The 25,441-nt window shown below is 39.9% G+C and overlaps 1 protein-coding gene across 4 annotated transcripts in view; it reads left to right on the top strand.

Annotated features, from left to right (window-relative positions):
- Positions 1-25,441, top strand: part of PDSS2 (decaprenyl diphosphate synthase subunit 2) — a 118,210-nt gene that overhangs the window by 87,835 nt on the left and 4,934 nt on the right. For 2 of the 4 annotated variants that reach the window (XM_065056637.1, XM_005509475.3), the window contains 4 exons: positions 3,470-3,544; positions 12,506-12,679; positions 14,122-14,253; positions 18,568-18,603. In XM_065056637.1, the coding sequence (XP_064912709.1) occupies positions 3,470-3,544; positions 12,506-12,679; positions 14,122-14,253; positions 18,568-18,603 (417 nt within the window). Of the gene's footprint in view, positions 1-3,469; positions 3,545-12,505; positions 12,680-14,121; positions 14,254-18,567; positions 18,604-19,616; positions 19,722-25,441 lie in introns of those variants that run through there. The other 2 variants (XM_065056636.1, XM_065056638.1) reach the window with 2 other exon arrangements.

Here is a 25,441-nt window from a genome sequence, read left to right as displayed (position 1 = left end):
AGAAAATAGCAAATTAAGTTTCACCATGCTTCTGATCTTCAAAGCTACAGAACTCTTCTGGTATTGAAACATCGCACAGGCTTCTGGGCTATTCCATATCTGCATAAATCTGAGAGGTAAGAGCATGAGCTCTGTCTTGCTGTGGAATGAGCCATCACACCCTTGTGTCCAGAATTTACATCATGTTATACACTTAGTCTGCCTAAATAGCAGGACAGATTTCAGCTTTAACGATCCATCTCTTCCCTCTGCTCATTATAAATTGACGGCCTTTGTGTTGACCTTTTAAAAGCAGAAGAGATCACATCTCTGCAAAAGGTGTTGAAGTAGTAACACCTTAGGAAGAAAAAAAAAATAAAAAAACTTAAAAATAAACCTTGCAGAACATGCATTTAAAGGACACGAAATTATTAGCATGAGCTTTCACTTGTCACCTGCAAGGAACCGGTCATCCCCCGGGCTGCTCCTGGCCTTGCAGATGCTCCAGGGCAGCAGGGAACACAATGCTTTGGAAGATGCTCATGCAGAGTAGAAAACAAAAAATAGAGTGGAAGTTTGTTTTCCTTCAATATGATGTTACTCCTGCTCATCTTGAGTACATTCATGGGGCCAGGCTTCTCAAAAATGAGTAGAGGAGTGAAAAAATAGTAGGAAGAGAGAGCTGGCTGCCTTTGGTCTCTTTTGAGACGCTGCTGCTTTCAAGCACTAATTCTGGCAGTTCTTTCTTGCCTTTCCCCATCTTTGAATTTGTTTAAAGTGGAGCTCAACCTTCAAATGAGAAGAAAAGCAACTGGGAGCACTTGATTTTTTCTTCTGCTTTTGCCTGCTCTTCAAACTTGTTTCTCAGAAATGTCAGTGAGTGGAACAGGGCACTGGTCAGGCAGAAAGGCACCGATAAGAACAGAGACAGCTTGGATACTGTATTCTGCTCTCCCACTGGCATGCTGCATAATTTTTGGAAAAAACAGTTCCCTGACACTGTTTTTCCCTTATATAAAACAGGAGGAAATAAGTTTGACAGTGGATGTTGATTGCTTTCCAATTTTCTGCTAAAAAGTGATACCTAAGAACTAGTCAGTGTATCATTGACTGCATGAACCCTACTGATTCTGTAACAATTTTTCTTCATCTGTGTCAGATAGGGATACAGAGGAAAATTACCTGCTTTCCTCATTTTTTATTGTTTTCCCCAGTGCTCAGGACTCCAGGTCACTGATGTTATGCAGCTGATGCTTTTCATAGATCAGATTAAGGGTTGATGAAGTAACAGAGCCTCACGCAAGCGTCCCACTGTGCTCTTGAAACTGGAATTTCATTCCTGGTAGTGATCTGTATGGCCTTGCGTTTACCTTAGAAAAATACTGTATTTAAAAAAAAAAAAAAAAGATAAATTTGGAAAGAAGGGAGGCAATATTAAATTCTCACTAACATATAGTGTTCAATATGCCACTAAAGACCTAATGGTATTTAATATATTGATTCTTCTAGATGTTGAATGTTCAAGTCTCCAAAGATGTTTTATAAACTATAAGAGGAAGTGGTACAATTGTTCACAAATGTTTCACCGGGATTATTTTAAGTCAGTTAAAATTGCCTTTGAGAGTAGAGTTGCACTAAAAAGAGAGGGGAGAGATGGAAAAAAGAAACCCCAAAACAGGGTCCTGCCCGGTCTAGAGTTTCAGGCGAGAGAGGAAAAGCTCTGGTTATCCAGAGCCAGATGCATTGTTAAAAGTTCATACTATCACTTTGACATTTCGAGTAGGACTCAGTGTCTTTGTAAATTCCTCTTCGTATTACCAGTGTAGGTCTCTGAGCTCAGACCATTTCACAAACCATAACATTTTTGAGTGAGTGATTGATCTGTATTATGTGTCCCAGCCATCAGAAGAATCTTGGGATGTTGCTTGTATAAACTGTAATGCAATCTGGTCCTGGGCGTTTAGTTACAGACATTCATAGACCTATTGGCGATACACTATCCTCCTGGATTTGGGCATAGGGCTTATCTGATACTTTAAAAAAAAAAAAGGGCTGGGGGGTGGGGAGGGGGAGAAGAAAAAAAAAAAGCCCCTGATTTTCTCTGTTCCCCACTTAAATAACTCAACACATCTGGTAACACTGTAGGATCATTGTCCTTTCAGTTCCTCTGCAGCTCGTATTGCTACAATATTTCTTCAGTATCTGGTTTCCTAAAGGGCAATCTGATTTCTTTTTTTTTTTTTTTTTTTAAGGCTATTTTATAGGTCTTGCAAATTAACCCATATGCATTGCAAGAAAAAACATGACTTTTAATCAGCACCGTTTCTAAAGTTAGCGCTTGCTCTGTGCATATGAATATGTATATGAACCAGCGTTTCAAAAAAAAAAACAACACAAAACCTTTCTGCTAGTACTGAAAACTAGCATACAAATGTGTTTTTATTATCAAATAAAGTATGCCTAAATGTTAAAATATCTTTCTGTTTGGGGTTTTATCATTTGACTTCGTGTCTTCAGTTACAAGAACGATAAAAATGGAAACTAAATCTTTTTAATTCAATAAGAACGACATTGAATTTTGGGAAGCAAAAGGAGGAATCAGATACAGCCTTATATGCATAGGAAATTAAACATTCAAGAAATTAAAACTTTGTGAGCAACTAAAAGGGTAGCCTTAAGGTGTGCTTAGTTGAAATGCCTGCATTTAATTTTACAATTAATCTGAGTATTTTGTTCCAATTAAGGCAGTTCATGTGCACGACTTTAAATTGTACGGTAGTTCCAGGGAGACTGTGGACTGCTTGTTTTACATTCTGGATCAAGTTCAGATTTTTAGGCTTCGCTTGAATAAAATAAAAAGTCTGAACCCTGAAGATAATACAGATTGATAAACCTGATTTAAACATTCCCGTGTTGCCGACTTTCAGTGTATGTGGTACAGCTGCGCCTCAGGCCATGAACTAAATACATCCACAGTGCATTCCCAGGGCACCTGAATACCAAATGATCACATTTGAAAGGTTACCTTTCTATGGATTCTGACTTTTCTGTATTAGCCCCAAAGATTAGAATTTTAACAGCTCCCAATGAGAGGTATTGTGAAGTATTTACTTGGCAGGAAAAAAACAAAACAAAACAAAGCCCAGATGAGGTACTGTCTCATATTCATGAACTGGGATTTATTAGTTTTGTGAACATCCTTGTGAGAATACGCTCCATAGTTCACACTTTAGGACAAAAAAAAAAGTCTTGCTTTTCATTTATATTGTCTTAAAACTTTGATAGAAGAGTTATTGTAGTGGAGGCTTTAGCAGAGAGACACGATCATGCTTGTGCAGAATATATCCCCGTAAATCCTTCAGTCTTTCGCAACGGTCTTTCTGCAAGGAAAGACTATGACCATTTAACTCTCTGGAAATCTGGCCGTAGCTTTGTTAGTAAATTTGGTGATAATTAAAGATGTAAGGCTTTTTCTCCTTTTGTTTTACAGGTTGTGGAACTCATTTCAAGTGCTATTGGTGACTTAGTTCAAGGTATATATTATGAAAACTCCAAATCATCTGAGGTAAGAATTTCAGTAGTTTTATGTTCCCAAGAAATTTGGTGATATTAATGTGTGACTGCAGTAAATATGATGACTTTCTCATCTGTTTAAAAGGAAGAGGGAGAGGGAGGAAGAGAATAGCTGCAGTCCTGGTGAGTTTTAGCAGTAACATCGTTATGACACCTGTGAGCTCTGACAGAAGTTTCTCAAAATGCCTAAAGAGGGACTATTTTATTTCTCTGAGAGCTTAATAAAATAATATCACGTGTCATTACCGGGAGCTCTAGGCAAGCTTTACTATGGGGTTTCAAAACATTTCCAGAGGTTTCTAGTCAAGGTTCTGTTAGAGGCATTTATTACAATATTGTCAACATCATTAATATTTTCATGTCAAATCTCCCATTTCCAAGCCCAAAGATGTTTACAGAATGCTTCATCCTGAACTTATATCGGGTCCTTTCTTCTTCAAAGTGTTCACTTATTAATCGTATAAACATGAGTTTTGTCCTGAAGTGGTAGGAGTGTAGCCCTGCGCTCTTCTCCACCAAAAGTCCCAGTGCACACATTGCAGGAGTTGGCATGGGCAAAAGCAGTGGCTGCCAGTGTTTCACACCACATAATCTCGTATTTCTTCAAGGGAAATTATGGATGTGCCATGTTACTGTGTGGCAAGAACTGTAATGAAAATTAGTCACATTAGATCTAGGTGGTTTTGTCTTTACTAGAATTTTTAAGGAAACTTGTAGAGATGCTTCTTTAAGTAGGTTTGCTTCGTTGGGATGTTGGAGCAAAAAAAGAGTTCTTTCTTTCATTTGCTATAACTGTATCTTAGCACATGCTAAAATTGATAATTTTAAAGTTGCTGTGACCTCTACAGGTTTTATGATAGCAAGTTTTCACTGTGTAGGTATGATGAATAGTCTGTGTATGTGAATATCTGTCTTGAAATCCACTGAGGTAGATAGATATATTTACAGTGATATTTCTCATGTGCCTCATTTGCCTCAGAGACCCGAATCTTAGCGCTCAGTAGGTGAGATGGCTCTGAGATTGCAAAAGCATATGAATTCATTTATATTTGTCGGGTACTTAGATTGCAGCTCTGTTTTACTGTTGCTATATTGTAGTATGTCGCAAAATGAATACCTTGGTGGAAGTCCTGATTGCATGGGTTACCACTACAGGAGATGCCTGTGCTGGTGGCACTGGCCAAACCGCAGTGGGCAAGCAGAGAGGGCCATTGGCTAACTGTGGCTGGGTGCTTCTGCATGGTATCTGTCTCTCCTGCTCTGCAGCGGCAAAGACATGTTGCTAAAACTAACCTTGTTTAAGTTTAACCCTCTGACTCTGAAACTGATTGGGTAGGAGGCGATCACACAGGTGAGCCGAGCTCTTCCCTTGGAGGGAGCCAGAGCCTCTGGCAGAGAAGCAATAATGGCACATTTGGAAGATCATAGGATCAGAGAATAGAATAATAGAATGTCCCGAGTTGGACGGGACCCACAAGGATCATCGAGTCCAACTCCTGTCCCTGCATGTGACAACCCCACAGTTCACACCATGTGTCTGAGGGCCTTGTCCAGTCTCTTCTTGAACACTGTCAGGCTTAGGGCCGTGACACCTCCCTGGGGAGATGCCCATGGCCAGGGGCTCGCACGGCTGTGCATGGAGGGTGACATGCACAGGGTGTCCGATGGCGCCTCTTGGGAGGGGACCCTGGGCGGACAGGGGGTAGCAGCGCAGTGTTGGAAACTTGACAGTCCGTCTGCACCTGCCGTGTTTAACCCGTGGATGCAAACCAGACTGCGGCCTTTGGGGTTGCTCCCAAACACTGTGCCCAGGGTTGTGTGTTAAAATAGGTGGTGTCTTCTGAGACTTTTGCAAAGAATGCTTAAAATTTTATTTTCCATGTTGCAGCAGGTTTCTAAATACAGATAGATCCCAGATATATCATATTTTAAATAACAACTACTCTTTTGTGTGTAGAAGTAAAGCTCAATAAGTTCTTCTCAGCAATAAAACTGCATTTTATTTCAGCCATGGCCCCTGTATAAATGAGAAGTGTTGTGGACATTTTTGGGTTCCTGCCACTGCAGAAGGTCTTAATCTGCTTTTTCTTAGTCTTTCTGTTTATCTTCTGTTTCTGAAGCACTCCACATGTGTGTATGGCAAGGGAAGTGTGAGATAAACTAAGCACAGCTGCACCACATTTACCCTCCCATCGCCCAATGACAAATAGAAAATACTTTTGAAAGCTGAAATTATAGTATACCCTTCCTTACTTTACTCAAACTAACTAACCCACTTAACTAAAAACACAGTTAGTATGGTGGCATAATAGGTACTGAAAATTATGTGACAGTGTCTGAAGTTTAGTCTTGATGATGGGTAGTGCATGACTTCTGATGAGACCTAAAACAAACAAGTGCGGGATCTACTTCTTTTTAATCTCATCCTCTGAGAAATTTGGTTCCATGCCATGTGGGAGAAGCATCCCTGCTGCTTTCCTCACACTGTTCTTCTGAGGCCGCGTCCCATTCGTGTCCTGAACATCTCTTTAGCAAAGATTGCCAAATGGACTAGGTCAGCTGTTGGTCTGCCTTATTTGCATCCTTTGTGCATCTTCCCTCTGCCCCTAATTGCAACTTGACTGAAACGAAAATGTGAACTACATTTCTTAGAGGTAAGACAAATGCTTTAATCTACTCTGCAGCTAAATCTCAAATGTCAGACTTTGTTTCTTCTGAAGAGTATGGCATAGGGATGTTAGTAATGGCATTTTCATTGCTGGGAATGTCTTAAATTTGGAAAAGCAGAAGGGTGTCTTCTCACCTTTTTTTTTTCAAGACAGGAAAACTGTACTTCATATATTAAATGTCTTTAATGCAGTTGTTATGAATCTCCTTGGTACCATAAAATAGATTAATTTATCACCAAGTTGGTCTGAGCTTTGCTAGATGTCTGCCTAGATGGTTTTATCTTGATGGTTTTGTCGTTTACTTCAGACAAAAATAACTCTGCAAAATTCACCTTTCTCCTCTGAGACCCTGAGTTCATGTTTACCCCCCAAAAAAATTTCAGTTTTCTTCATTTGGATGGCTGAGTAGGAAAATGAAAGAATCATTTGACCTAACAAGATTGACCTTATTTACTGCTGAAGACATACAATGGATATAATTATTTGACAGCTCTCATTACCATTTTTTTTTTTTCCTCTGTAAAACCAAATGCAATCCTACAGCCACCCCATTTTAGTACGTTCTGTTTGGTCATTCTTCATCTTGTCTGCATAGTGAGTCATTAGATCTGTGTGAAACAGGGGAAATAAAGATAATATTTAACTTTTCATCTGTATGTGAAGTGACAACCCAAACTACAAAGTGTAGGCTTTGGTTGCAAAGCCAGCCTGGAGGTTAGGGCTGCCACTCAAGTTCAAAGCAGCAAATAGCTGCTGTGGTTTAAGACATTTCGTTAGTGGCTTAAGCTAGTATTTTGGACTGTAGGCTGGAGCAGAAAAAGGGGTGATGTGATAAACCTTTGTGTACTAGTAATAAATCCCCTCTCAACCCAAAACGCTGTGAGTGAAGGACACTCTTCCCAGTTCCCATCTCTCTTCCCTAAATCTAGATCTAATTTGGGAGTAAAATTTGTGCCTTCAGTGAGTGCAAAGATGAAAGTTGTCTAATCTGGCCTTCAGTCATAGCCTTGGTATCTATTTTTAACAGAAAAAAAACATTGCGCTGAGTCTCTGTTCCCTATTTCTAAAGTATTGAAAGCTTCTAAAATGTTTGCGAACTCTCAGATCACTCTTGCACTTTTGTAATAGAAACCTTCTGTCTTAATATCCAAGACATTTTAACAAATATGAATGAAGAATGCATTAGCATCCCTGCTAGTCCACTGAACAGGGACAAGAGATACGGGGAAGCTCAAGATCCAGCAGCAGAATCAAGAGCAGGACTTGATTGTGTTGGCTTTTATGCTTCACCTGCCAGACTGTTCTTGCAATTTTAAAGTATTAGGGGTTGTCACAGGAAACTGCCTTGTTGGGATTTTTTCCTTACCTCCAGAATATCTAGCTGATGCTTACTGAGCATTTCCAAAACTCATTTTTACTGTTGGAATGAGACTATAACATAAGACAAGACCATTTCCAACATGTTCCACTGATGGCTAGAAGAGCTCCTAGGTATTTTTGAAATTTGTGAAAATTGTGTATAGCTAGTATGTAAAACAAGTTTAAAAAAGAAATACGTTAGTGGCAAGTACTCATTGTAACAAATAGTGAATTAACAGGTATTTGTTTCAGACTTATACACAGGGTGTTTCAAAAAGACGGACCAAATTTGAAGAGGAAGAGCTTTGAAATTGGGTCCCTCTTTTTGAAACACCCTGTAGGGATTTTTTTAATGACAATAAGTTTATGTTCCAACAAAACACAGACTACATGCAGAGAGTTGTACCAGTTCTTCTTTGATGTTTGGTCACCAGTCCTGCTTTGAGGAGTAACATTTAGGGGTACTGCATGTGTCCATCAAGTGGACCACTGTGAGTCTGTGTTATAAGTAAAGGATTTGCCTATAAATTTTACCATAGGAGGTAAATGAAATGTATTTTGAATCATGTAAACCACCTTTTAGCAGGGCAGGAATCAGAGTCAGAGCTCTTTTTTTTCAATGTTTCTATTGCAAGACAAAAGGGAAAACTAAAATACACAATTTGAGTAGAGAACATCTGTGAAAAGAATTGGTAAATATGTCAGAGGGGGGAAAAAAAAGCATAGCTAAAAGAAGGCCAGTGCTATTTGTTTACTGCTTTTGTTCTTTTAAATACTAAGCTTTTCCAGAGAGATTTAAAAGTAACAGATGTGGAGAGATATTTGAATTTATTATAATTTTTCAAACTTTTAAAAAAATTGCGTGTTGTTTTCTTTTACAGTGCCACAATAAAAGTATGAGGTAGTCAGTGGCATGCTTTATTGACCCATTTGCAGATAGTCTTGTTCCTCCAAAAGCAGGGAAGGCGTGTATTCACAGACAAATAAAATACGCCCTGTCATGTTCAGCAAGCAGGAATACATCTGGTGAAGGCTTATGTGAACCACATGCAAGATGTTTTGCTACTGGTGGAGAGTTTCGTAGTTGTATTGGAATTTATTTATGTAAAATAGAAGTTCTTGAGCTACCTAATTTTAAATGTTGAAATGCTGTTGTAAAATATTTCTGTTTCTGTGGATTGTTTGCCCATTGAGAACCAAACTAAGGTTTGATATAAGTGATTGAGACATTTTGATCATTTTGTGCCACAGCAGATGGCTACAAAAGAGCTGCCATGGTGTGGCAATCAAATAAAGGCTCTCTTACAAACTACTGCTGAAGTTTTACATTGGAAAGTCTCGCACTTCCTTCCATTTTGCAAATGGTTTTGTGCACATTTAAGACATAGTTTTCATTCATATTTTCCTGAAAATGTTGTCAGCTGAACTGCATATAAGCATCTTGTTTGGTGTGACAAATCAAACTGAGTTATTTTAAGTGCCGCTTTTGTTCTAGGGATCATTGTTACCATCGCTAAGGGCTGCCCTTCCTGGTGCTTGTGACTGCGTATTTTGTCCTGCAGTTTCATTTTCTAAAAGTTTTTTGTTTCCTGTTGCCTGAGATGATTGTTTCAAACCCAATTGAAATTATGGAAGCAGCATAAGAACAACAAGAAAATATCTCACCTGGCCAAATTCTTCCTAACAGAACAGTACCTGACCTTGCCAGGAGTTGGACTCAATGATCCATGTGGTCCCTTCTAACTCAGGGCATTCTATGATTAGTAAAATGGGAGCACCCTCAGCTGTTCTTAATTTCCCATAGGAAATCGAGGTCGACAGAGCTGGATTTGGGTTTTTTCCCCTGTGTTCCTATGCTGACATTATCCAAACAGTGTCTGGAGTTGGCTGCTCTCTTCCAGAGTTGGCTGTGATGTGAACCCACTTCTTATGGACAGAACTTGTGACAAGGTCCATCTGTAAGCCTTAGTTAATCAAATGTCTGAGCGCTGTCAACTACAGCTAGAATTAATTGGAGTTTAAAAAGGCTTTTATGTGAAAGGCTGCTAGGAGTCTTCTGCGCCAACCAATGTGCTTTGAAATATTTATCGTTTGAAATATCCACTGCTGACAGAACAAAACAAAGCTTACCAAAAAAACAGAAAATTTCTCTAAAATAAACAGTGCTGTTATTATGTCAGATTTTACAGGCTTTGCAATTTAGAACTAGTTTCATTTTTCCCTTGGTGTTTGCAAATGGTGGTTAGATTTTGTCAGACACACCCTTGTTGCAACAATGCAGTGTTGTTGGTGGGCAGTTTACATGTAACATGCGAGTTAACTTTAGAAAAAATGGCATTTGGATTGTTGGAAAACTTTGCCTTCCTAAGCAGCAGAAGCTTTAGGGATATGTGGTCATAAGAAGTTCTGTGATGAAAATCGGCTATATTTTGCCTTGTAAGCTCATACACTAAAGCACACCCACATGGGCATAATGCCTTTTAACAGCTGGCTTCTTTCTGTAACCCAGGGATTCCCAATGAAATCTTTTTAAGATTTCAGCACTATATCTTCAAATAGGTCTCAATTTTTGTCCTTTTTTCTTTGAAATTAGAAGTGTGTTTAGATGCTTGAAACTCCTACATGATGTTCATGTAGTGAACAGTAACTTGTGCTGTTATTTTCAGTCCTGTGATGAAATTCAGACTTGTTTAAGAAGAATATATTTTTGTAACAAATCATAGTATTAGCTCCTTGTATATGTCAAGTTACAATGGCTATTTAAGCTTCTTCAGTTCCTGCAGTTGATATTTGATAATATCCACATTCCTATTACTGTTCAAAGACTCCAGCAAGTAAACATTTTCAACTTATGGGTCTTCTGAAAGATTTTTTTAACTTCATAAAATGTTTCAGGATACCCTTCTAGAATATTTTTGTCTTGGTTGGATTTAAAGCAAATAATTATAAAAATCACTGCCAATTTTCAATATCATCCAGCAAATTTTAGTAAATACTGTTTTTTCACTGAGCAGATTGGTTGTTAAGGAAAAGATTGTATTGCATCTTCCAAGAGCTCCTGATTTTAAATTTAAAATAAATTGACCTATATCTGAGTGGAAAGAAAAAAAGACTTGATATATAGGAAACTACTTGAATTAAATGCTCATTTTGACATTTTGCCAGTCGTGGGAATTTGCACATGCTCTGGGCTGAGTTAAGATATTAAAACAAAAATACTACAGTAAAATGAAACATGAGGAAAGTTTAGGCTTGACTTTGTAAGTTATCCTATGCATAATAGCAAACACGTGGTTTCTCTGTTCTTCACTTTCCTTGTATAAGTTAATAGTATGTCTGAAAGCAAAGGCATTTTGATACAGCTCTGTGTTACTTGGCATTGCAGAATTCTCCTACTTTTTCCATTAGTCTCAAATTATCCTCTCCCTTGTAAGGCAGCACTTCTGGGTGATATCCATAAGGGAGGAAAATTAGAGCTGAACGGATGGATTCTGTTTCATTTGTTACCGATTTCATGACAGATAATACCTTGCTAGAAAACTATAGGGTCACACAGAATTACTTCTTGCTCGTTTCTAAGTAATTTAATTGACATCACTTGGAGGGAAAGGGCTTGTTTTATAAGAGGTTTTCTATATTACTCTTTTAAAGATTACCTTTTGGCTTAGTGTATGCAACAGATTTGGCTGAAGAAATTACAAACTTTTAAACATTTATATGCTTGAAATTTTTTCTGTACCTTCTCGTTACTGAATTTAGTTTTTTTCTAAGCAAGACTCTTTTAGAGAGTACCTAAAGGTATGACAGTAACGTGTATGTAAGAAAGATTACAGTCCTGTCTAGCTTTGAAGAACCATTAGTAAAATAGCGGCACATTGGCACCTTGAGAGCCAAAGGAGCTGCAGTTGAATTTGGGCTTGGGGGGATTTGTGTTAATTGGCTTGATTTGTGTTAATTAAAGCACTTTGTAGAAAGTAATCCAAATTAATATTTTGGATACAAAGGATTTTGAGAAGTGTTGAGCATCTCTGACCTTATAGTCAAGGTGATAAAGTTCACTAGAGGCAACACTGAGATCTCTCTTGGTCCCTTGAGAAAGTTAATACCTGACACAGCTAAATCACAGTGTAGTTTATTTATTTTTGAATACTTTCAGTCATTCTTCATCCTTAATATGAGACTGAAAGAGATACAAGTCCTTCATTTTTCCAGTGCAGTTCTATAAAGATTTTTAATACCTTTTGTAATAATTTTTTTGTTGACTACAAAGGGGAAACTGCAGGGACTTCTCAGGTTTGTTTGGGATTGTTCGTTCTGGGTAACTGTAAAGGGGCTGAAGTGCCAATGTATTCTGGGGGTTTTGTGGCATTTGGTTTGCTTTGGTTTTTTGTTGGTGTGGTTTGGTGTGGTTTTTGGGGGTTGCGTTTGTTTGGTTTGGTTTGGTTTTTTTTCCGTGTGTGTTTGGGTTGTTTGGTTGTGTTTGGTTGTGTTTTGTTCTTTCTCCCCAGTACCTCAGAAAAAATATGATTGGCTGTTAATGTTCAGTGTAATGATACAGTCATTAAGAAAAGGATCTACATAGAATCTGTTGACAGCTCCAGATATTTTGCATTGTTCTTTTTGAGCAGAAAATGAAAATGTTGTTTGTTGAAGCTGCTAGTATGTTTATTTATAGTATAGTGTGTATACACACACACACACACATATATATATATATACACACATACATATATGTATATAAAAAATTTATTGTGATGCTTTTTTCTACTCATCCCCAAAAAGCGCCCGCCCTTATTTGCCACCTTGGCACCAGGAGTTTTGTTATTTACCACATGGTGCACTATCCTGTGTCACACCATTAACTTCTGCGAGCTGACACAGCTGCAGTTTTGGTGTTTTCATGTTAGCCTCTGCTTCATTTTCAGGAGAACTGTCTTACAGATGATATCGGCATCTCTACGTGGAAGGAGCAGGTTTTCCTGTCGCACAGTGCCTTGCTGGCAAAGAGCTGCCAGGCTGCAATGGAGCTAGCAAAGCACAGCGCTGAGATCCAGGACATGGCATTTCAGTACGGAAAACACATGTCTATGAGTCATAAGGTACGCCTTTTCCTTTCATTCTGGGATCCTTAAATACAGTAAGATTTGTAAAACGTGTTGCTCTTGAGCTCTGTCGTATACTGCTGCTGTGCTGTAGACTTTTGCCAGCAGGTCAGTGACGCTGAGAGATTTGACTGCTCGCTGGTGTGAAGATGTTTGCAGAAACTGCTGGTACGAACAATGCTTATGAACTGGCAAAATGTAGCGTGGCAACTGTAGTTTAGTTCATTCAAGGCTCTGTTAATGTCCCTTCAGCGCACCTTTCTGTAGCAGCTTGAAACTTTGCCTCCTCTGCTCCTGTGTTCTTCCCACAGCCTTTGTCCCAGCAGCAGGAGTCGCAGGAGGAAGCGTGTGTTGGGTCTCAGCTGCCACCGTGCAGAGATTCGTGCCGAGATGCTCAGCTGCCTGCAGCAGCACACAGGCTGAGCACCAGCTGCAGTGGCTGAAGGACCTGCACACATTCCCTTCTGAATAGTCTGCTGTGGAGGTAACTGCCAGAGGAGGTGGCAGGAGGATGAGGAGGGAGGTCACCAGACATGGGCAGGAGCAGCCTATACTTCTGCAGCAGTAGAGTTTCCCAGAGGAGGCCTCTGACCTCCATGAGAGAGCTTTAAGTCCACAGTAGAATTAGGCCAAAGGCAAACACAGGCAGTGTGGAGCTCGGATTCTTGGCACTCTTGCTTATCCCTAAAGATCTGCTCCTACTGTATTGCACTGCTTGCAAGTACAGATGTAGCTTGAGACAGGCAGACAGACCGACCTGCCATCCGCTTCAGCTGAGTTGGTTTAGACACTTTCCAGTTCCTCCAGGAGACAGAAGTGGTTTTATAAAGCACAACTTTACTGCCATAGTTATGCCACTGTATGCTGTTACTAGCTACAGCTCTACCAGTAAATTGCTTCCAGTGCAGACTATAGCCTTAATGTTTTGTGTATGCTTTCATATTAATACATTCACCATTGACCTATAGTTGTGTATAAAGGATTGCATAATTCTCACAGAAAGCTCCTAGCTATGTAATGTTTCCTTTGTCAGAAGGAGGGTCCTATTGCATCGACTTCCTTGGGTACTCAAAATGTATTACCTTTCACAGATTAAAAACTGATATTCTTCCCACCAAACACTGGATCATTTTTTTCCATTATATTATTTCTGCTTCCTACCCCTCTTCTGCCTGGCTGTGTGGTATCACTTGCCCAGCTCTGCAAGGTGTCTTTTACCCATTGCTTTGCAGATTCTCTACATGCTTCTCTTACGACAACTTTCTGCCACTGCAGTGCTTTCAGCCTTTTCCCCTCTCTCCCCTAAACTTGAAAAAGTGCAATGAGTGTCAAAGCAGAAAGTGGGCAGTAGGTATAGAATCAGGATATGGACCTTGTTTGGACAAGTGGATACTATAGGCTGTTCCTGGGAACTGAAGGAAGATGTTCTTCTCTTTCAGCTGCATTCGGACCTTCAGCCATTTGTTAAAGAAAGTTCTAGTGATACCGTGGCATTCAGTTTGAATTCTGCTCCTGCAGTCCTCCATCAGGAATTCCTTGGAAGGGAGGCATGGATTAAACAGATCAAAGAGGTAAATAAAAGTGTTGTTTAGAATTTCCTAGTTCTGCCATTTGTATCTTTTCCTATCTGTAGTTTATAATCTGCAGAGAAACTTAGAAATTGACAATGGACAGGACAACACAGAAGTTCCTTCTGCTCTTGAATACTTAACATCTCTCTCTTCCACACTTTCAAGGGGAGGAAAACTAGGGACCTGACAGTCGAGCTCTGTTGAACTTCTGTGTGTCAGTGTAACAAGTGGATTCATTTGCACAGTGTATGTCTGTTCCTCTGCACAACTTGTGCAGTCCCATGTCTTCAAGTCACTTCAAGCTACTTTCACTGGCAGCTTAAAGCAGAGAACTTTGCATGACAGTGGTGGAAAGGTAGGCACACATTTCCTTCTGCCAACTTGGCTCTGGGAGCAGTAATTTTGCATGGGGGGAGAAAATCTGGGAGACTTGGCTTCCTGACCACTACAAAATATTTGTGAGATCTAGCTGGCTGATATCTTTATTCTTTGTTCTCTTAATACAGCTGTTCTCTTCCGCTAACCCTTGGATGAGGAAGGCAATAAGAATAAGATAGCTGTGTGGTGTAGGCCTTTTTTGTGTACCATGCCAGGCTGCAGCCTGCCTTCACGTACTGCAAGAGGCAAAGTCTCTTCAGCAGTGAAACTTTGGGAAGTATATTCAGAATCTACAGCCTTATGATGGTATGGAATTGAGGGATCTGAAAGTGAAGTAAACCTTTTGTTATTTTGAAATTAGGGGCTGGTAGTTTATAATGTGTGACAGGGAATTTTGGAATTCTACAATCTCAACACACGGCTTATATGCGAGTTGAATGTAAATGGATTTAGATGATTGCAGTTGGATAAGAATGGTATTACCACAGCACAGTGTATAAAAGCTTTGAAACAATTTCCCATCTGCAGAATCTAGAGGAGGCTGCAGGGCTCCAGGAGTGCCGTCTGTCTGCTCACTAATTCTCATACCAAAAATGGGCATCACAGAAACAACACAGCAGCTCTCCCTGAAGGGAGGGGGGGGGGAAATAAAAGTGACATGCATTGTGCAAAATTACCTATTAACTACTACTTTAGCTCAATACAAAGTGGAACACCTCATCCAAGAGCCTGTCTCAGCTTGTGTTGGTTTAGAAAAGAAAATCACCTCACATCAACTACATCTCTTTGAGATATCATCCATAGTCACAGTCACTATGTGACATTTCAGTGTAGTCTAAGCACTCAAACCAAAGACTTGCTCATGTTGGCAGTACCTGTAAGAGTATGCTCACAAGCCACCCTCTTGTGCAATGTCTTTTGTCTCCGTGACTCTTCATTTGGAAGAAGCAAAACAAATCAGATATCCAGGTGTGGAAAGTTGCCTTGATGCAGAATGTATGTGTTTTGAGAAGATTAGATTTGGATGAAATTTAGGGACTGCCTTAAAAGGGACTTGAGATATGTATAGGGGGAAGCCTGAAGCCAGCACTGGCTGCATCTGGAGTACTGTGTTCAGTTCTTGGCTCCCCAGTTTAAGAAGGACAAGGAATTACTGGAGGGAGTCCAGCAGCGAGCTATGAAGATGATTAGGGATCTGGAGCACCTTTCTTATTGGGAAATACTGAGAGAGCTGGGTCTGTTCAGCCTGGAGAAGAGAAAGCTGAGAGGGGATTTTGTCAATGTTTATAAATGTCTCAAGAGTGGGTGTCAAGAGGACGGGACCAGACTCCTTCTGGTGGTGCCTGGCAACAGGGTGAGGGGCAATGGGCACAGGCTGAAGCACAGGAGGTTCCATCTGAATATGAGGAGAAACTTCTTTACTTTGAGGGTGACAGAAAACAAAATTGGAGTGAAGAAATTATGCAAAATCCCTCAAGAACAGGTCTAGAATCCATCTTGGTTCATAGCATTTGTGATTTTAAAAAGGAATAAGTCAGAAACTAGAACCAAATAATCTAGGCCAAGGTATTCCATATGTCCTTCACTACCTCCTCCTGAGCCTTCTCAGAAGAAGCAGAGCTGGAAGAAAAGCGTTTTGATAAATGCTTTATCAAGCCTTTCTCAATTCTGTGTTTCAAGACATGTGAAAGGGACCATCTCATCTGAGAAAGTAAAGTCAGTCTTGGAAAACATACTGAAAACCTGCTCCAGAACCATTGTCTTAAACCATCCACTTGTGGTCTGCTTATCTGATGCGTTTTGAGTAACTTCATGGGGGATTCAGGGATCCTTCCTCCTGGCAAGATGAATTGATTTCACACCACCTCATTTATTAATGAAGAATGTCGTGGTATTATTGTCCCTCACTACTGGCACATGGTGATCTTTGGTGTTCAGGAGGAAGGCTGAGCTGAACTGGCCGTTCATGTCTCTAACATGCTGGTAAGCAGGTGCTTTTCTTTGAGGGCCTAAAGCCCCGACATTGAGAGGCTGAGCTCCCCAGCCAAGCAGCGAGACCTAGAAAGTTATCCGGGTTTGACAAGAGTGCATACCTTTTGTAAATCAGGCTTAATACCTTTGAGGAAGCTAAGCCGGGTGCAGAAGTCTGATGTAAAAAGAAAAAAAGATCTGTGTGTCTGAGATCAGGGTCAGTAGAAGTCCAAGAGCCAAACTGCTGTGAGGATAAAAAGAAAAAAGCAAAGGTGCAGTTGTAGTGAAGAAGGCTTAGGAGACAGCTTACATAAGGTTGCTGCTTGGAGAAGCACAACTGCCATTGACTTGAATGCTTGAGAGGAACAGAGCATGAGAAAATATTCTGCTGTTTGCAATGTGCATTAGACACAGAAGGAGGCATGCTGAGCACACCTCTTGTGCTATTGCTAAAGCTACAAAGCATCTTCCTCAAACACATTGGCAAATTCTCTGCTGCAGTGTCAATCTGCATATAGGCAATCACTTGTTAAAGAACATATTTATGCTGTGTTCTGATGTACAATGTAACTACTAGATATATTTTGAAGAAGCTGTAAGATCCAACCAGTATGAATAAAAGTTGGCAAATCAAAGAGATGGGAAAACACAAATAAGGAAGCAGTTATTGGCAGTGATTTTGCTTCTCCCAAATACTATCAGGATGTTCTTAATGGGCATTCCAGAAAAGGTGACTCTTAAGCTTAAAGAGTAGTAAAGAGCTTTTGTGAATTAGTCTCCTTTTTTTCCTTCAGAGTAACCAGTTTTGCTACCTACTGTTCTACCTGTTCTGCTTGCTTGGTCTCTCATCAGTTCTTTTCTGTATTTTATTTTTCCTCCCTTACAAAAATTGATGTGTTTTCAAAATCTGTGCTGTCTTGGCATCATCTCTTCAAAGCTGTGCTTGCCATGCAATGTTCCTCTGCAGTGCAGGCCCCAGCTCTTCTCATTATGCCAGCTGGCCTCCTCCTCTTGGCTGCTCTCTCAGGTCCCCACAGAGGACATGGAGAGGTAATGGTCCTAATCTACATCTTTTCAGGAGACACATACTAGAAGAACTGAGGTTTGCAGTGTTCCCTTGTGGGAGGCTAGGCGGAAAGCAATGGGTGGGTTTTTTGTTGTTTTTGTTTGTTTGTTTTCTCAATGTGCCTGAAAAGAGCACATTGGAGTTGGACGAGGTGGTGATGGTACAGCTGGATCTGACCTCAGAGAAGGGCTTTGGGTTGGTTAAGCAGGAATGCCCTGGGTCTGCTGGGTGACAGAGACATAGTCCTCTTCTCTTCTGCATTGTCCTGTGACAAAACTGAAGGAATTTGGACTACATACCATTCTGCACCGGGGCAAGAAGAAAATTAAAATTTATTCATACTCCTTTCTGAATGTGTTGGGAGTTACAGGTTGTGTGTAAATGCTTAAGTAGAGGATGATGCTGATGCATAAATACAGCTCTAAACCAAAGCACCTCTAACCTAGGTCTAGTAGTGCTGATGTGGTCCTGACATCCCCTTTTGAGAGCTCTAGACTATTACCTGTGTGCAAAACACTATAGATATACAAAGACTTCTCTTTTAAGAAAACAAATCCTGTTATTGCTGATATTGAAGTATTGTTTATTTCACAATCTCATGGGAGAGATTAATGCGAACAGCAAGATTTCTTAAGACCAAAACATTTTGTATGCAACAAATGTTTAACTACAAGTCATAATAAAAAGCCTAAAAATTACATCGAGTATCTGCAGCTCTCATCTGAAATAGAACCATGTTGTATAAGCTGATAACACATTTGGTCGTGTTTTAGGTTTTTCCGTATCCGATTCCTAAAGGAAGTCGGTTATGTTCAAAGTAGTAGCTCTTCTAATTGCATTCTTGTAACTCTGGTTTGTAGTATATAATGTCTTACATAAAATCTCTCTTTCTCTTTAAGGCACAAGGAAAAGGAAATATAATGGACTACAAGAAGGTTGGTAAATTACTATTAAATCTCATTATTTTTAATGGTTTTTGTAATATTTTCAAGGATATTCTTGACAGTTGAGAGCAATTTCCGTATTAAAGTTAGGTTCTAATTTGTGCATGTGTATATGGAGGAAGAGAGAATGCCTTGTGCAATTTCTTGATTTTAAAAAGCCAGTAATAGCCAGCTGTACTGTAAGTATCAAATGTAGCTATTTAATAATCTTTTTTGCCGTTATTTATCCCATTTACTTCCCCAAACTTGGTTGTGAAACCAGGCTTCTGATGGCTTTTGCTGTCGTCGTCTTCTGCAGTCATTTGCAGGTCAGCTCCCACCAGCGGTATCTATATATTGGTAGAATATGCTGTTACTTTTCTTTTTTTTTTTTTAATCTCGCCTTAATGCCATGTCATCTATTAAAAAATACACATGCACGTGTTCTGTATTATGTTTTTCTTCCCATCCCCATTACAACTTTTAGCTAAATCACCACGGTATTTGCTGCTGGGACTGCTCTGTAGTAAAGGCAGACCTGAACTAACCAGCTGATCTACCAAAAGCAGCTGGGACACCATGGAGCCCTTGGCGAGCTGCAGGAGGTGGCTCAGAAGGTTCCCTGGTTACATACTGGAGCACAACATGCTTGTGGTGGAGACAGAAGGTGATGTTGTATCCCCAGCTCGCCCACTGAGCACAAGCCTGACTTGTTCTGAGCCTTAAGTAGATCATGAGGGTGCAGTTAGTTATCTCCAGCATCAGTGGGAAATAATGTGTAAATTATTGACAAACACGCATGACTGAGAAGTGCTTCTTGAACTGGGGCCTGAAGGGTGTTCCAGCTGCTGGTTGCTGCTGGTGTGAAAGACTCACACGCAGCTGCAGGTCACACTTCCATTACTATTCTATATTGAGAAAATTTGTTATTTGGATTATTAAAAAAGCTCTCTGTCCTTCCACCCCCTTTGAACATAAAAAGGATCTCAAACTTGGCTTGCTATTTAAATTCATTGTGCTTTTAGGTTTTTTTCTACAACAGAAGAAAACTGATACATCGGTGGCTTTCTAAACTGCCACTGAGAGCACAACATTTCTTCTTCTTGTATGTCTGAGAATGTGAGACACTTCTGTGAATGTTTAAGCTGAGCTGCTTGCTTTTGTAAGTCCAGTATGGGTTTTCTCCTTTGAATTGTTACAGTTGTGATCTGCCCAAAGGAATTTCTGTAGATTAAAAAGAAAAAAAGGCAGGGGGAAGAAAAGCATATAAAATTGCTCTACTGAATTAAATATTTGTCAGTGTATTCTTATTTCATATTCTGGATCCCTCCCACGGAGTTTAAAAACTTAGAGTGTGCTGAGGCAACTTGGACGCTTGGACAGAAGGAATGGAAGGGAAAAAAAACTGCAAGATTTGTATTTTGAGCACTTTACTTCAGGCAGAAAGCACGTGATTTTGCTAGCTCTGGGTAACCATCTCCTACATAAGCACAGAAATAATGAATTTAGTAATGACAGTGAAAATTTCCCCATGGTTTTTGTGAGCTCAAACAATAATCAACTTCGGGTTTTGTAGAAGTCTGTTTCAAAACCATGAAGTCATGTCCCTCTCTTCTGTGTTTCTTCATCTGAAATGTAAGTGGTCATTAGTTACATCCATGCTCAATGAAGCCAGTAACCCGCAGCTCACCCCAGCGCGGTGGCTTGGCCGGTCCTTGCACACACGGCCCATTAGGAGGCACGTTTTTGCCCTTTGCTATGTTGTCTTTATTTCTACATCACTAGAGTCAGTGTTTTGCACATTGCTCAGTCTTTTCTTCTCAGTGTCAAGGTCCCCTCTCATCTTTCTGTTCAGTTCCTAGAATTACTTTAACGTTCCTAATCAAATGTGGGGGCTTGTTTCTCATGGAGTCTCCAACATATCTCCTCTTTAATTTTGTAACAGCGAAGGTCACCAAAACTAGCTGTAGAACTTCTGAAAATTTGTATTATTTTTGTTCTCTTAGTTTTTATTATGAACTTCAGTGTGCCACTTAGCTGAGATAAACATTTTGTTCCTTTAGTTGAATTCATAGACATATATATATACAAAAATAGTTAGCCTTTTACCCTGTTTAACAATATTTTACCTTAATCACTGCGGCTTTCAATTAAAATAATGAATAAAGATAGCTTCATTCATTATTTTGATTGAAAGCCCCAGCGAGTAAGGTAAAAGCGAACCTGAGATCCATGTGTCCTTAAAAGGCAAAGGCCATATTTTATTTCAGTCTTGAGACTGCTCAATAATTTTGAATTGTTCTTTTTGATGCATGTTATATTAAAATGGTATCCCTGATTTTTTTTCACTGACAAGAAAAATATCTATGTGGTACTAGCAAATTTAGTGAGGGCTCTCACATAAATATAGACGTGAAATACTGTTGATATAATTAGGTCTGAGAGTGTCATGTCAGTAAGGTCACTATGTTCTGCAACATTTTTTAGTGTTTTTTTTTCTCCTAGCTTTTCAGAGTCTTTTTATCAGAAGGACTTCAATATCACAAAAGGCTTATTTTAAGGTCTGTGTTTCTGAATAAATTTTCTCACATTAGGAATGTTTGTCTTCCTACACCATCATACCACATCCAGACAAATTATTGATCTGTCATTGTGGTGTTTGAAAGTCTCTTCCAGGCATGAAAAAATAGTTTTAGCTCTGTTTTAGTGGCGTTTCTCAGATAACACGAGAGAAATACCAATATGTGGCAGGGACAAAATTCACGTATGTCATTGAAAGAGACCGCAGTTTTCCTGTCACCCTCATTTGTATGTGGGATTTTGGCAAAAATCTCAGACTTTTAAAATCAAAAAGCTTTTATCCATTTTATAGATAATTTGCATGCAAGATAAGCTGTATCATTCCAAAACCAATAAATAGAGATTCTCAATTTAATTTTACTATTTTATAATATTGATTAAAAACTCTCCACTGAAGTCAGGGCCTTAGTGGTGCTTGGCATTATACAGATTTGTTAAATGAGTGTAACAAAGACATGACTAGTAGCAGAATTGAGTAAGCTGGGAATAACTCTTGTTGTCTGGCCAAGACTCTAGAAGAATTATAAGGTAAGGCTGAATAAAGAACTAAATCCTGTATTTTGCAACCAGCGAGCACGCTACTGCGAGGATTTGTTGTTTTTCTAAATGCAACATTCAGAAAAAAATTAAGTTAAAGAGGATGTAGCAAAGCTTCATTTTTTTACTGTAGCCCTGTCTGTTTGTCCTTCTGTTATAGGGGCCTTTCATCCAAACTGGCATGGGAAATATGGGGCTGTTTTCTCCTTTGTCATAATTAACCATATCCTAATTATCAAGGTATACAACCAATACCGACAATCAGTTGCATCTTCATTTTTAACCAGGGGGTATATTCATAAATATCGAGTTAATTGCTTGTGGATGCTAAGACAATTAACAGTCACTGTTTGCACTAATGTGATTTAAGAAAGTCATGCTTTTTGGGAAAAAGACATCACATCATTGTTTAGATTTAAAAGCTAGTGGGCCTTGTTCAGTCCATTGTGAAAGACATGGAAAGGTGTAAGGAGGAGGAGTTGGTGTCTCCTCTAAAATATTAAAGGGTCAGTACAATCAGTCGGTGTCTCGGGATGGCTTGTAATTTTTTGGCAAAGTGTATTACAAGAGCTGCATAACAGCTGGAGCAGCTGGAGTGTCATTCCCTGTTAGCGGGACATCTTTCCCCTGCTGTTGTGCGTGACTCTCTGCAGGTTTGATCTCTTCCTAGATACGGTGGCTTGGAGTTTGAAATAAAGAGAGAATTTTTCTGTTTGTCAGATGAATAAGGAAAATAAATCCTACTCTACTAGTGGAAGTTTCTGCAGGGTGTTTATGCCCTTTGAAGATGCATTTCTTTACCTTTTGTATAGAAAAGGTTTCTAAGCAAATATTGGATAAATACTGCCCCAATTTCAACTGAATATCATTCTGCATATAGCCAACAAGGACTTTTTAAAAAATTATGATGTTATGAAGCAAAGCAATTGAATCATTGTCCAGCCCATTTTGAGAAGAGCATAACTCTGTGTCCAACCACAAAACCTGTCAGAGTGAAGGCTGAGATGTTCATCAAGGTACTTAAAAAAACAAAGGAGAAAATTGACAAAATTGATCTACTGTGAAACATGTCAGTACCTTTTCAAGGTAACATTTCAGCCGTCTAAAAAGTGCTTATTGAGCGTGGTGCTTCCACAAAAGAGAAAACAAATTTAGAAAAACCAGTGCAGAACACTGCAAACACTTGGAGCATTATTCAGTCAGTGCCACAGATCAATTTGAATTTTGTGCTTTGGAGTTTCGTTTTGTTTCCGTGAGTACTGTCCACATCAGAAATGTAGAATGTTTTAGCTCACTTCGAGATCAGAGATAGAATGTGTGATGTTGGACTATTTCAGTATATAACAAATTTAGCTGTTTATGATCATTCTAAAACAACAAAAAAAATCTGAAGTTACTTGATGGTGTCTTGTCACTTAAGTAATTAACCCTAAGTTTGACCATTTAAAAAATAAAAATTAAGAATGTCAGTGTTCTCGTTCTCACTTTGCACATGAAGTCTGGTACAGCCAGAATATTCACCACATATTGAGGGAGTCTTCCTCCCCACATTTGTTGTTCCCTACAGGTAGTGCTATCTGAAAGGGATCTTCTTTCCTTTGGCTAAGGAATGAGGCAGAAATATCTCAGCAGAGAAGACTTGAAGTTAGTTGTCTCTGTGCTTCAACACCTACTTAGTTTTTTGTCTCGTTTAATTCTTCAGTCTCCAAAGCCTGGCAGTTCCCACCTGCCTCCTTGACCTCTCACTGCCCTCAGACAAGCCGTTCTGTCCAAGAACCCTCCAGAACAGCTGGTGTGAAAGGCAAACACCTCACTTCTGTGGTATGGATGAGAAATTTTCTCTTTGCCTTTTTGAAACAAAGGGACTGGGAAACATAGTACTTTGAACTCTGCTTTATTCGCAGAATCATATAATAATCTAAGTTGGAAGAGACCTCTGGGGGATGTCTGGTCCAACCTCTTGCTCAAAGCAGAGCCAGTATGGGTTTGCTCCGTTGAGTTTTGAGTGTCTGCAAGGACAGAGATTTCACAGGCAACCTGGGTAACCTGTTCCAGTGCTTGACATCCCTCCTGGTGGAAAATAATTTCCTTGGGCCTAATCAGCATTTCCCGTGCTGCAACCTGTACCTGTGGCCTCTCATCCCCTCCACGTACGTGTCTGAAAGAGTCCAGTTCTGACTCCCTGCCCATCAGGTGCAGCATTAACAGCCTTCTCTTCTTAAGGCTTTTTATTATTCACTTAGGCACTAGTGCTGGAAATTATTTCTTAGTTTTAACAACTTACTAGCTCATAAGCAGAGGGACAGGACACACAAGAATACTGTTTGGGCTTTATGGTAGCCTTAGAAGGGTAGGTCAGTGAACAGAGAAGTGAAATTTTCATCCATAAGCATCCTTTTGTTCCCACATGTAGGGCCAGAACCATGAATGGACTATATACGGACACAGGGCCATTGCTCCAAAACTACTTCTGTTTTCTCCAGCAGCTTCTGACGTGAGAGATGGAAGCAGTCCTGAGACCAAAGTCTGGCACCAGATCCCCCTTTTCATAGAATGTGGCTGCTGTTCTGGGCTTGGGTTCTGTTTTTGGTCCAGCACACCTCAGAGGGTGGAGTGGAAAATGCCCCATCTTCAGCTATTTGGTTGTCTTCTGAAGGCTTGGAAATGGAAACTTGAAACCAGATGCCAATAGAAAACTCTCCAGTGGACAATGTCTTTTCTGAGGGGAAATCTTCAAGGAATAATCAATGTCTTGTTACTGTTTATTTGCAGGGTATGCAACATACCTAGAATGTGTGGGTGCAGAGGGAGGTAGCGGAGAGCAGCCTGGAAGCTGGAATGGCTCAGAAAGCGTCCCTTTCTCCTCCTCTTGGTTTCCTGGTATAAGGTGACTCAAGAGGAGATGATGAGAAGGGAAGGAGGAAGCTGGAGAAATAGAGCCCAGTGCTCGCTCAGCAGTTTGTCCCCCTGTGTGTATTCAGAACGTTCAGAATGAGGAACCCTCAGCACTTCCAACCTTCCCATATCTATTTTCTTTCACTCTTTGTGTAACTCTTGATGAGAGGCATCCCTCCTTCCAGCCAAACGCTGGGGAATGAGAAGAATGAAAACAAATTAATTGTAGGTCAAATGGATGAGGCTGGGCTTAGCGCAGATGGAGCAGGCTGACTAGAGCAAGGCTCTTGATGGGCTCTGTTCTCAGGGCTCAACCAGGCATCTTTTTCGGAGACTGTAAGGATAATGATGTTGCTTTTGCTGTTTCTTAGATTCATAGAACAACCTTCAGATATAAAACTGGGGCTCTGAGCTTCATGTGTATCAGGCAAAACTGTCAAGCCTGGTCAATATCTGAACATATTGAGGGAAACAGAAGGTGCTGAAGGAAAACAGGGCTCCTGTGTTGGAGGGGGCATCACTTCTCGTCGGAGTCTTGCTTTGGGTGCACTATTGCAAGACTATTATTTAAGCTGAATTTATATAACAAAAACCCAGTCAGTGATTTTTTTTCAGATTCTTGGCACTGTTAGGACAAAGTAGGACTTTAGAGCTGAACAAAAGCTTAAAAGTGAAAATGCAGCATTCCAGCATATCCAGCAGTTCAACTGGAGAAAGGTGTGTCAAAGCAACCTGCATTTTTGACTTGTATTCAGTTTTTATTATTGAATGCCACTGTGGAGAAGGTTGTGTTGTAATGATGGATGAAATCGTTCCTACAAGTGGAAATGTGCTTGAT

This window comes from Columba livia, chromosome 3 (genome assembly GCF_036013475.1).
Source record: "Columba livia isolate bColLiv1 breed racing homer chromosome 3, bColLiv1.pat.W.v2, whole genome shotgun sequence".
Taxonomy (NCBI): Eukaryota; Metazoa; Chordata; class Aves; order Columbiformes; family Columbidae; genus Columba; species Columba livia.
The sequence above is the reverse complement of the archived record's forward strand: the minus strand, read 5'-3'. Positions and strand labels throughout refer to the sequence as shown.